At 38.6% G+C, this 13068-nt stretch overlaps 1 protein-coding gene across 1 annotated transcript in view; it reads right to left on the bottom strand.

Moving 5' to 3' along the window:
* The window catches only part of BAIAP3 (BAI1 associated protein 3), a 554780-nt gene that overhangs the window by 374495 nt on the left and 167217 nt on the right, over positions 1 to 13068 (bottom strand). Inside the window, exon 2 of the mRNA XM_077449095.1 lies at positions 4891 to 5022. Coding sequence (XP_077305221.1) covers positions 4891 to 5012 — 122 coding nt within the window. The 5' untranslated portion in view covers positions 5013 to 5022. The remainder of the gene's footprint in view (positions 1 to 4890; positions 5023 to 13068) is intronic.

Raw genomic sequence — 13068 nt, forward strand, 5'->3', positions numbered from 1 at the left:
CAGATGGTATGAGAACTGTAGAGCAGATTTTGGAAAAATTAGAACCCTTAACACTTTCCTCCCTAATAACTTCAAGAAGATGGAAAAGAGGTTCTATCACTGAATTTTGTAAAGGGTTGTAAATCAAAGCTTCTAGAAACACAGAGAGTTTTCCAAAAAAACTCAGTCATAGTGAGAGAAAAATCAGCTCTTGTTGCTTTTGTCAGACATGCCACATTTTTCAAGTCTGAGGGGAAGCCAAAATCAGGGGGAGGGGAGAGAGGAAATATTAAGACATTGATCCTGGACAAGGGAACAACTATCACCCTGACCAGCAGATTGAGTTTCCAGAAGGTTGCCTGCAGAATGTATGCTATTTGACCCTTTTGTTCTGGATCTCTTGCACCTGTGATCCACTATTGCCAAGTGAGGGGATCCCCAGAGGGGTACTCCCATTATGGAGTACGTAATATGCATGTCTGGATACAAGAGCCGCTATAACCCAGACACTGACAGCATCCCCATGGCTGTGTCTATGCAGGAGATGACATCAGGAGTGTAGCCGCACTGTACGTGTTTTCAGCTCAAAAAAGCGGGCAGGAATGCATCAATGGGGAGGTGGGAAATACCAAAAAACATTAGAGCCAATTTAGCAGGAGTTATTAAAATAAAGTGTACAACTCTAAATTCCACTGCCTATAAGATCAGATAGTGTGCTACGCACTGCGGGTTGTGTTATTAAAGCCAGGAACCAGTGTGCAACATATAGGGTAAACCTGTCTTACCTTATCCAGGATGCTGGGCCTACTAAGAGTCCAGGCTTTGTTCATCATGGTGAGGATACCTACAAAGGGGTATTTAAGGTCTCAGAACTATAGAAATGCACCACAGCCCTTAACCTGTATAGCTCAGCAAGGTGAGTGTCCAACATAAGATCCAGCACCCAAAATAAACATTACAGGCCCACTTAGTGGTGCCCGGGCATGGTCCCCAAGATACACACCGAGAGTAACAGATCCGAAAACTGCTATGTATGCAATCCGATCTTGATAAGTTAAAAAAAAATTTAATGGTTAAAAAGAAAAATGGTTCTCCACAGGTGAAAAGATCTAAATACACTAGCAAACAAAGACGTCTCACAGAGTGGGCGAGGTTATATGGATGCACTCCAACCCAACCAAGTTATCTGAAGGTAGCTTGCATATAAACCATGGCCCTGTGTCATGTACTGTACGATTATGATAGTGTTTTTTTTCATTTGTTTTTTAACAACCAGGATTGGTCTTTTGAGAAAATGGCATGATGGCAATAACGTCAAATTACATTATTTTCAAAACAGGTAGCTGACAGGTACACAGGTGACCAAAAAGAAGAAAACTAAAAGAAAAACACGAATGAATGAATAATTAACAACTTCATTACTGGGCTATAGTCATGTGACATCCGCAGATGGGCTCTCCCATCCTGGACGGGCATCATATGACGTCCTCGGTTTCTCGCCTCTCCTGCGGGCCACCGGGGGCCCACAGCGCGGTGATCGGGGATGAAGTGTATCCCTCAGACACAGCCCATACCAGATCTGTGTAAAGAGCCCAAAAAAAATGCCTCTTTACCACATGACTGGCTGTGTCCAATCACAGCCGGTCACATGTATGCCCCTAGGGCACGAACAGAGCGGCAATCGGGGGTGAGGCTTGTCACCCTGACACAGCCCAACCCCAATCACAGTAAAGAGCCAATGAACTTGGCTCTTTGCCACGTGACCAGCTGTGTCCAATCACAGTCGGTCACAGAATGTCAACCAACTGCAGTAACGAGATGTTACCGGGTCCTCCTTCTCACACACTGATCGTGTGTGAGAAGGAGATTGCGGTAACATCTCATTACCGCTTACAGTACACACCAACACACACTGAATACCCCTGAACATGGGAACAAGGTGCTTTGGGGTGGGGGACCGCAGGGCCCCCTTCCCCAAAGCACCCCCAATGTTGAGGGCACGCGGCCTGATACGGCTCAGGAGGGGGGGTGCTCGCTCATCCCCACCCCCTTTCCTGACTGGCCAGGCTACGTGCCTGGATAAGGGTCTAATATGGGACGTTGGGGGGGACCCCCACACCTTTTTTTTCGGTGTAGGGCTTCCCCTTTAAGGCCATACCAGGTGACGGGGCTAGCGAGGTGTCAATCTCGCCGATGGAGGCGGCGACATTGACTTCCTGCACTAGTCCCGTCTACCTGGAGCCACGTTCAAAATGAACAGACTTTTCTCCATGTGTGGGCAAGTCCATTCATTTCAAGAGTCTGGCAGACTAGCAAACAGACGGGCGGATTGTCCGCCGGACTGCCGAGTCCAGCGGACAATTTTGAGTCAAAACTTCTTTCTAAGTCCACTGGACTTTTGGAAAGAAATAGTCCGGCGGAGCCTACACAGGGGTGGATTGTCCAGCAGACCAATCTGATTGTGTGTACGCGGCATTATAGGTTGTTAGGAAATTAGAGATGTAATTTATGCTCCTAGAACGCCTGATGATGCTCCCTGCATGTTGGGCCTCTGTATGTGGCCAGGCTGTGTAAAAATCTCACATATGTGGTATCGCCATACTCAGGAGTAGTAGCAGAGTGTGTTTTTGGGTGTCATTTTTCCTATATAAATGCTTTGAGTTAGAAATATCTTATGTGCTTTGTGCAAAAAAAAAATAAGTTTTCATTTTCTTTCCACGTTTTTTCCGAAGACTTGTGGAAAAAAATGAAATGTTCAAAAGACTTATTATGCCTCATAGAAGAATGGTGAGAAAAAATTACAACTTCAAAAAACTCACCATGCCTCTTAATAAATACCTTTGACTGTCTACTTTTCAAAAAGGGGTAATTTGGGGGTTATTTGTACTTTCCTGACATTACAGGGCCTCAAGAAATTAGATAGGCCGTTGGTGCATCAGGTGTGATCAATTTTCAATGATTTGCACCATAGTTTGTAGACTCTATAACTTTCACAGAGAATAAATAATATCCACTAATGTGGGTTATTTTTACCAAAGAGATGTAGCAGTATAAATTTTGGCCCAAATTTATGAACAAAAATGACTTACCGTATTTGCAAAATGTTATCATAGAAACAAAAAAAATTTGTTTTTTTTTTTCAAAATTTTCGCTCTTTTTTCACTTATATCGCAAATAATAAAAACCCAGTGGTGATTAAATACCACCAAAAGAAAGCTCTATTTGTATGAAAAAAAAATTATACAAATTTTGTTTGGGTACAGTGTTGCATGACTGAGTAATTAGCATTCAAAATGTGAGAGCACTGAAAGCTAAAAATTGGTCTGGGCAGGAAGGGTGTATACATGTCCTGTATTGAAGTGGTTAAGGAATAAGCGAGACCCTCAAAGTAGACAGTATAACAGAAATACTAGGTTGATGCAGCCAAGAACTGTGAAATAAAAATACTCATTGTGTCGTCCATGGCTGCCAAACCTTATCGTATTTCCTAGGGCATCCCCTATTCATATACTGTACGTCAATCAGTACATGGATAAAAGCCATTAATGGAAGACTTCCATGAGGCCACCAAGGGGGGCGGGGGGTGGTGCATTTACTGAGTATTTATTTTTTAGCATAGTACAATAAAAAAGAAACCAGTATTTTAGTGTAGCATGGCCTCTATTTGTCTGTTTGCCAACAATGCACGCTCAGGGGATAGCGGGAGGGCCAGCTATACACGGGTATTAGCACATTCAAACACCTCCACCTAAAACTGCACCACCTTAGGGCAGGATCAACACATATGATAATAGATTCCAACACCGACATGACAGTGGAGACAATCAGGAGACCTTTGTGGATAAATTCTGTGTGATAGGCATATATCCTATGCAAAAATTTGGTGTGAATGAATTTGTCTTGTGACAAAATAAGCACTTAGAAACTATCCTCTAATAAGAATTTAAAACTATTCTCATAACATTCCTCCCAGGACTGCCTGTCCAAAGTTGGGATATCTGCCCTCCACTGTTTTCACAATCTGTCTATTTTAGGAGACTCCACATTAAGAAGAGCCAGATAAAGACAGGGGTTTAGACAGGGAGTCTTATGAGAGAATGTCGTCTTTTGGGTCAGCTTTTAAGCAAAGAGGAGTGGTAAATTGTGATCTGATCGCATGATGCAACTGAAAGTACATCCATCTAGGCAGTCTATATTTGGAAGAAAGGTCCCGAAAAGATAGTAATAACTATTGAAATAGGGCAATTCCAGAAAACATAATAAGATTTAGGGAGATAAATTATTTTAGGTATATTTATGTAACCCAACAGGTTCAGTGGTAGGTCAGCCCAAGTGGAGCAGCGCTCTCTCAGCTGTAAAAGTATGGGGTGACGATTAGGCTATATAAGCTCTACAGATCCTGGGTAACCCAAATGCCTAAATATTTAAATTCATCAGCCCATAGTAAAGGGGTCCGCGGTGCAGATTTCCTAGCCTGAGGGTCAAGAGTGAAAAGAACTGATTAAGACCAATTAATACAGATGCCCCAGAAACATCCAAATTAATTAATAACATTTATAAACTCTTTATAAAATAATAAGCTTCTGGGTATCCTGTTGAGTCCTGTGAGTTTTCAGAAATTACATTAAAAAGTAGATATCAACACATTGTATCTCTCACATTCACCATTTAATGTGGACATTCCCGAGAGCATTCCAGTTATCTTGATGCTATTGGCCTTCTTGACACAAGTGCACAGCTTGAAAACATGGAGATGACAAATATATATCTGACATGACAGTGTGCACATCACCTGTGCCTCCTCTTCCAAACCAATGAGAGCCCCAAATCCTTAACATGTACACGAGCTGCTGTCTTATAAATGCACACACTGACTCAGCCTCTGCTTAAGAGAAACTTCAATATGTTTACCTGACAGCCTTGTTGGTCTCCTGTGCTGACATGCCAGATTCTGTTTCTGCTCTTCGGCGAAAAGACTGCCGATTCTGCACTTGTCTGAGAACACTGCTTTTTATCTCCAATAGTGTGGACATCTTCACTGCCCTAGTGGAAGAAGTAAAGCAAGAGATTAATTCCTGGAGGTAACAGTGTAGATCAGCTATTGGAAAATAACCCAACGGAAAGATCTTCCTTAACATCAACAAACAAAATAATTAAGCACTTATCCAAAAAGCTTGAATATTTATGTAACTTATAGGAGCACTGCTCTTACCTAAGGGGAACTCTAGGCTTTTGGCCAAAAGTTTTAGTCTAGCCCATCCTTTCTCAACCTTTTTACCCCTGAGGAACCCTTGATTTTTTTTTAGGATGCAGGAAACCCATGCTAAAGCTTATTTAAAGCAGAACTATACCATCCTATTATTTTCAGCCAAAAAACTGCCATCTTAGCCTCTGTTTGATCTGCAACTGCCATGGTGCTGCAGATGTTAACAATTATGATGGTTTGACAGTTTGGTAGAGAGCACAAGCAAATGTAACAGTAAAGCTCCATACACAGGATCAGACTTTCCTATGGGAAATGTTGGATGTCAGGCTGGTGGCGGAAAATCCGACCATGTGTATGCACCATCAGACAATTGTTGTCAGACTTTCCACCAACAAATGTTGGCTAGCATGTTTTCAAATTTTCCGCCAACAAATGTGTGTTGTCGGATTTTACAATCGTGTGTACACAAGTCTGTCGGCCAAAAGTCCAAAGTACAAACACGCATGCTCGGAAGCAGAAGTGGTCAGTCTTGTAAACTAGCGTTTGTAATGGAGAATTAACATTCGTGACATGGCAAATTATGAAATCTACAAATGCAGCGCACAATTCTCGTCTTCTTTAATGGGATAATAATGAAGCTGCTTTGCAGGTGATACTAAAGGAGTTATTGAAAATTAATTTTCAAAGGCTTTTTTTTTTTAGTGATATTAAAGTGGGGTACCCCCTAAAAAAAAAAAATTAAAAGTCAGCAGCTACAAATACTGCAGCTGCTGGCTTTTAATAATCGGACACTTACCTGCCCCAGGGTCCAGCGATGCGGGGGAATGAAGCCCCCCCTCGCTCCCCGCTCCGCTCGCGGCGCTGTCATGCATACTGTGGGCACCCGGCTGTGGCTTCACAGCCGGGCACCCACTGCGCATGCGTGAGCGGCGCAGGGCGCCGTGATACGCCGTACAGTCACCTGGGACACATGACAGGTCCCAGGTGAATGTGCGGCGCGAGGGGAAGTGATGTCACCAGCCTGGGCAATGAAGAAGGCAGATTACGAGGGACCCCCTAGCAACCGGTATTTAGAGGTGAGTAAAAATTTTTTTTTTTTTGCCAATTATTTTTTATTTATTTTTTTTACGAATTTTAAGCAGTTTTAATTTTTTGGTGGCAACACCACTTTAAGGATAATATTATTATGCTTTTTATTTTTTTATTTGGGCAAGTTAACACAACACCATTATCCTGTATTTTCTTTACGATCAAAGATACAACTATGTTAGTGTCCCTTGTTAATTTTACATTTCTATTTTTTAAAATGTAACTGCCTACTCCCAAACTGTCATTTGAAGTAAAAAACATAGCCAAGTATTATTCTACACAATTTTTTTATTCTGCATTAAAAAAAGAAAACAAATAAAATTAGACATGCTATCTGCCCATAGAACTAAACCAAAAAGTGCATTCTATGCATCCAAAAATATAGAAAATATACCAAATCAAATCATTATTTAACCAAAAAAATAATGTCAAAGCAATAATACCTCCAAGGCCAATAATAAATAACATGTTATCTGCTCCGATTCCACAACATGTCTGGTTGACGAACGGCCATTCATAAACGAACCGAAAAGCATAAAATGAAAAACGAGAACTGAAAAGCGCCAAATGAAAAGCACATAATGAAAAGCGCGGATCAACACTCACCAAACTTCTAGTAACACGAAATTAGCAGAAGGATCCCAAAGGGTGGCGCTAAAGAGCTGAAAAACCACGTAGTACATCACTACATTCGTAATTGTTGGCTAACAATTGTGTGACCGTGTGTATGCAAGACAAGTTTGAGACAACGCCCTTTGGACAAAATTCCATGGTTGTCAAAAAAGTCTGATCGTGTGTACGATGCATTACTCTTCCCGGCATGATGTGAATGGAACTGTTTTCTGAAACCAATAAATCAATGGGTTTAGTTCCACTTTAAAGCAGAATTAAACCCTCCTTTACTTTACAGCTAAGAAAGCTGCAATCTTAGCCTATGTTTGAGCTGTAGTTGCCATGATGCTGTACATGTGATCAGTTATGACACCAACCAGTTGATGACTTAACAGTTTGGTTGAGAGCATAAACAGATGTGACAGTTATCACTCGAAGTATGACTTGATTATAGCTGTGGCGCTCACCCCCGAATGGGCCACTGAGAATGTGCCCAGGTCTCCTTTACCCTAGTACAGAGGCTGCCAATCACAAGCACAGTTCCATGCTCACCGACAATACAAGCTCAGTCTAGGGGATGCCTTTTTAGAATTTATTGCTACATAACTTGAAATGGAAAAAGGTTTCAGGGGTTCAGCATATTCCAAAACAATCAATAAGAGGAGAAACTTCCAGCACAAATCCCTATAGCCCCAAACACAGGTGCTAGGAGCTGTCTGTCACCCAGCTTCCTCGGGAAGGTCCTCAGTGAGGGAGGCAAAAGATCCTTTTTCAGACCAGGACTTCAGGACAGTGCCTTCCAGTAAAATTCCATCAGTAATCTTTTCATTGCCCTCAGCTCAGTACCTGCTGAGGCTTAGTCTGCAATTTGTTGTCTCACTAGCTATCTCCCAGAGGCAGCAGCCCCAGGTAAACTGTAACCCTTCCTGGAGAGGAAAGAGCCCACTGGAAAAGTATCCCAGCCATTTATCACCTCCTCAGCCACCTTCTGGACACCTCCTTCTGGGGGAATGGCTGGGTTATGATAAATTTGCATAATGCACATTTGACTCTCCCTGCCCTATATTATGGAAGCTTCCCCCAGAAGCAGGTGAGAAAAATCAAACACACAGCTAGGGGAAAACTGACCAGACAAAAACAATAGGTTACTGCTCCACTGTCTCCAGTGAAGCCAAAAACTAGCAACCTAGCAGCCTAACTATAGAAGTATTTTTTGAGGAACAGTTAAAGGGCAACTCCACTTTCGTGGGGAAAAAATGGCAAATAAAGAAAAAGTAATATAGAGCGTATAATTGCGTCACTAATCATACTGTAATTTAATTTTATTAAAAATTAAATTTCCTTTTCAATCTGCAGTCAATGTAATTTTCTGAGAATACATTGCAATATGGCTACCTGGAGCTGTTCTGTACACAGAGTGTGTACTGACCACTCCCCAGAAATATAATTTCCTGCTTGTGTGATTGGCTCACCAATTTTCCCAGAAGTCCAGAGATACTTTCAATGGGAACATGTCTAAAGGGATGCAGGCCCAGCAGATTTCCTCATAAGTGCCCTTCAGCTCCACACCTGACAGTAAATTATGAAACTACTCCCATTACACTCACTCAGAATATGGCACAGACAAACACGTGGATTTCTTCAGAATAACAAAAGGTAGGAATCTGCAACAAAGTTTGTTATAATCCTTGCAATGTACATAGATCACCCAGAGGGGAATGTTTTTTTCTCAACAAAAGTGGAGTTATGCTTTTAATCAAAGAGTTTAGTTCTGCTTTTAGGGTCAGTGGTAGACATGTGCAGAATGAAAAAAAAATGTTTTGTTTTGATTTGTTATTTATATAACTTTGTTTAGTTAAATTAGTTTCATTAGTTTCATTCATTTTCGGAATTCATTTTGTTTATCCGTTTTCAAATCGATTTGAATTTTTTGAATTTTTAGATCGATGCAATACGTTTTCAAATCAGTTTTGAAAATTTTTAGAATTCAAATATTTTTCTAATTGTTTTCGAATTAGAAAAGATTTTGAATTTGAATAGTCTTCCAATTTCCAAAGAGAATAAAATAGAATAGAAAATAAAGGAATAGAATATAAAAAAATAGACTAGAAAAGAATATAACAGAAAATAAAAGAATATAATTTCATAAAGTAAAACAGAACAAAATAGGATAGAAAATAAAAGAACAGAATAGAATGGAATAGAATAAAATAGAAAGGAATAGAATATAAAAAAAATTGAATAAAATAGAAATAATATAACCATTTTCCAAAATTCAAATAGAATCAATTTGATTTTGAATGGAATAGAAAATAAGACAATAGTATAGAAAAAACAGCAGAATCGAATAGAATAGAATAGGATGTATATAACCATCTTCCTATTCTAATCTATTATTTTCTATTCTATTCATATTTGAATTGATTCTTTTTGAATTTTGGGAAATGGTTATATTCTTTCTATTCTAATCTATTCTATTCTTTTTTTTTATTATACTCTTTTTTTTTATTTGTTTATTCTATTATATTCTTTTCTATTCCATTATTTTCTTTTTTATTCTTTTCTATTCAAATTCTAATTTATTCTATTCGAAATTCGAATTTCGGAAGATGGTTATACTCTTTCTATTCTATTGTTTTTTTTCATTCTATTATTTTCTATTCTATTCTTCTAGTCTATTATTTTCTATTATATCCTTTTCTTATGTATTCGAATTCAAATTTATTCTATATGAAATTCAAATTTCAGAAGATGGTTATATTCTTTCTATTCCATTCTATCCTATTTGTTTCTATCATATTCTAGTTTATTCTGTTGTTATTATTTTCTATTCTATTGTGTTCTGTTTTACTCTATTATCTTCTATTCTTTTATTTCCTGCTATATTCTTTTCTAGTCTATTTTTAATCTTTAGCCTTTTTTCATATTATATTCCTTTATTTTCTATTCTATTTTATTCTCTTTGGAAATTGGAAAACGATTTGAATTCGAAAACTGTTCGAATGAAAATTTGAAAACTATTAGGATTTTAAAAACTTTTCAAATTCTGATGAATTTTCATTTTTCAGAAATATGGATATATCCGAATTTCCGAATTACAATAGTACTCAATTTAAACGAATCCGCAATTACCAAAAAAAAGTTCAAACGAAATTTGAATTTGAATCATTTTCGAAAAGTTTTCAAATCCGAATAGTTTTTGAATTTAAAAAGCTTTCAAATTTTGAAAGCTTTTTAAATTCAAAAACTATTCGGATTTGAAAACTTTTCGAAAATGATTCAAATTCAAATTTCGTTTGAACTTTTTTTTGGTAATTGCGGATTCGTTTAAATTGAGTACTATTGTAATTCGGAAATTCGGATATATCCATATTTCTGAAAAATGAAAATTCATCAGAATTTTAATTCGGAACTATACGAACCGCACATGTCTACAAGAATGTCTCTTACATTAGTGATGAGTGGGAAGAATGACCTCCTTAAGTTGGCAGTCAGAATGCCACAGATCTGCCAATTGGCGTTGGACCCAAAATTCTGCAAGCACCATTAAGATAAGAGGTAAGTTAGCTGCAGCTGAATGAAAAAGATTGCAAGAATTCTGGAGTTTTTCAGCCATATAAGTAGAAACACATACTTAGTCCTTGATAAACATTTTAACAAAATCATATTACAGGTTATATTTTCTACTACAACACCCCTTTCACTTCCCATCTCTAGTTTACCCTTGATCATTCCTGGTCTACACATAGCACACTGGGTAGCTGAGGGCATATCAACAGTAGTCAACCTTATTGTAGGCCCCTCCCTAAAAACAATCAGGGCTGTACAAATTGAATATGGCCTAGAAGATTCCAACCACTATCGGTTTCCCCAAGTAGACCATTTTCTTCATGCAAACCCACGTACCTCTACATCGCTGCCATGGAAAATTGCTTTATATTTTACCCAACCCTGCAATAATATCAAGGGTATTTCTCTAGTCTATAATACACTGAACAATAAGATATATTTACTAAACCATCTGATATTAAAGCGTGGGAACACGACCTAGATACTTCCTACACTGCAGAACAACGGCAAAAAGCACTCCATACAACTTATGCGGCAACAAAAACTGTCAACTTGTGGGAATTAACCTATAAGATACTACTTCATTGGAATTTGAAACCATTTAGAATGTCAAAATTTGATGCCCGGACTTCCTCACTTTGTTGGAGGAAGTGTGGAGCTAAAGGCACGTTGCACCATATATTATGGTCATGTCCCGCTATACATGCCTTTTGGACCAAGATCTTTCAACTAATGGCACAAATCCTAGAATTACAGATGATCGCCCTAACTGCAGGTATAGCCATCTTATCTCTGGGAATAGAATCCATCCCCGCACCTTCAATAGTTATAGTGATCCATGTCCTGTTAAGTGCCAGGCTGTCAATTAATGAGACACTGGAGAGACCATGTAGTGCCCACATTAGGTGAAGTCATTAAGATGACTAACACACACACCCCATATGAGATAGTGTTCGCTGCAGCTCAAGGTAACTACCAAGCAATGAGTTCTTGATGGAAACTGTGGCCTGAATGATACAAAGTAAGAAGTGATGATTATCAATCATAATTTAGGACTGGCTTGAAAATACCTAATTTTCTCGTAAGCAAATAGACTGGTTACGTTAATAGATATATGGAGATCTCATCATTCCAATCCTTGCAAGACTGTGTAGATGTATGATTTTATTTTATTTTATTTCTTGTTAATTCCTTTTATTTCCAGTTTGCCTCAATTTTGTTTACATTGCTTGCTCGTATACTCTATGTTCATATATATATATATATATATATATATATACACATATATATATATATATATATATATATATATATATATATATATATATATATTGTCAGAGGTACTTCTCAGGACTAATTTGGAGCAATATAATGCTGCTTGTTTTCTATTTACCTATCCAAAAATTGTTAATGTCTTAAGATGTTAACTGTACTTCTTATACTTCAATAAAAAATTATTGGAATTAAAGGTTATATATTACTCTAATGGGCATAGTTGCGTGGGCTAATGTGCCCTCGTCATGTTAGAACAGCTGAAGGTACCCCTAGCTACCTCTGGAGAAAGCCTGGTTTAAAATAGTTGGTCTAGAGCTTAGATCAGGGGTCTCCAAACTTTCTAAACAAAGGGCCGGTTTACCATCCTTCAGACTTTAGGAGGGTCAGATCGTGGCCAGCGGGAATGGAAATTTTTCTGGCATCATTAGGAGTAAACATCATCACATTTGGTATTAGGTTAGGGGGAATAGTGCCTGTCTTTGGTATCCCGGGGAGTAATTTTGCTCCATTGTCAGTGGGAGAAATGGTGCTCCATTGTTGGTGCTAGATGTCAGAATAGTATTTCATATCAGTGGGAGGATTAGTGCCCCAAGAGCCAGATAATGGCAAGCAAAGGGCCGCAGTTTGGAGATCACTGTCTTAGATCATAGTCTGATTCAAAATTACAAGAATTCACTCCGAATTCTCATTTTTTTCTAACCTACTTCATTAAATTGTATACTGATTGTTTATTATAGGTTACTGTCCCTTGAATATCAGAGTCATTCTTTGCCTCCTTTATTACCTTAGCTCTCAGGTACATGTGGGCACCAGAAAAAGTAAACCTAACCTGGCTTAACACATATCCAAAGTAGCAACAGGGCTGAAGTTCAGGTACCAGTTTTAGTGTTCATCTAGAATCCAGTGGTTGGAGCAATATGAAGACACAAAGCTGCCTACCATTCAACACTGCTGTTTCCTTAGAAAAACTTTCGTCAGGTTAAGTTCACTTTAAATGGGCTGGAAAAAAAAATGATATGCAATAGGCACCACCGCAGTGTCTAAGGAGAAAAACACTAAAAGTCAGATGAGAAATAACTCACTGAAGGTTAAATTGTTCAGGGAATAAGTACATTTCAAGGAAATTAAATGAAAAGGTTTGATGGCAAGGTGAGTCACATGCTGGCTTAATTTATCCCTCAGGGAGGCCAGTGTCAAGACATCACCAATGGTTGCCCGAATTTAATGAACCATTATAAAGCTAATTTTAGTGTCATGTCCCTGACATGTATACATAGATGGTAATGTGGGGATGTTTAAGAACCAATGTTACACACAGAGTCTACTAAAAGGTTGCA

Source organism: Lithobates pipiens, unplaced genomic scaffold (assembly GCF_037356315.1).
Source record: "Lithobates pipiens isolate NorthernLeopardFrog02 unplaced genomic scaffold, aLitPip1_a1.2 Scaffold_22, whole genome shotgun sequence".
Lineage (NCBI taxonomy): Eukaryota > Metazoa > Chordata > Amphibia > Anura > Ranidae > Lithobates > Lithobates pipiens.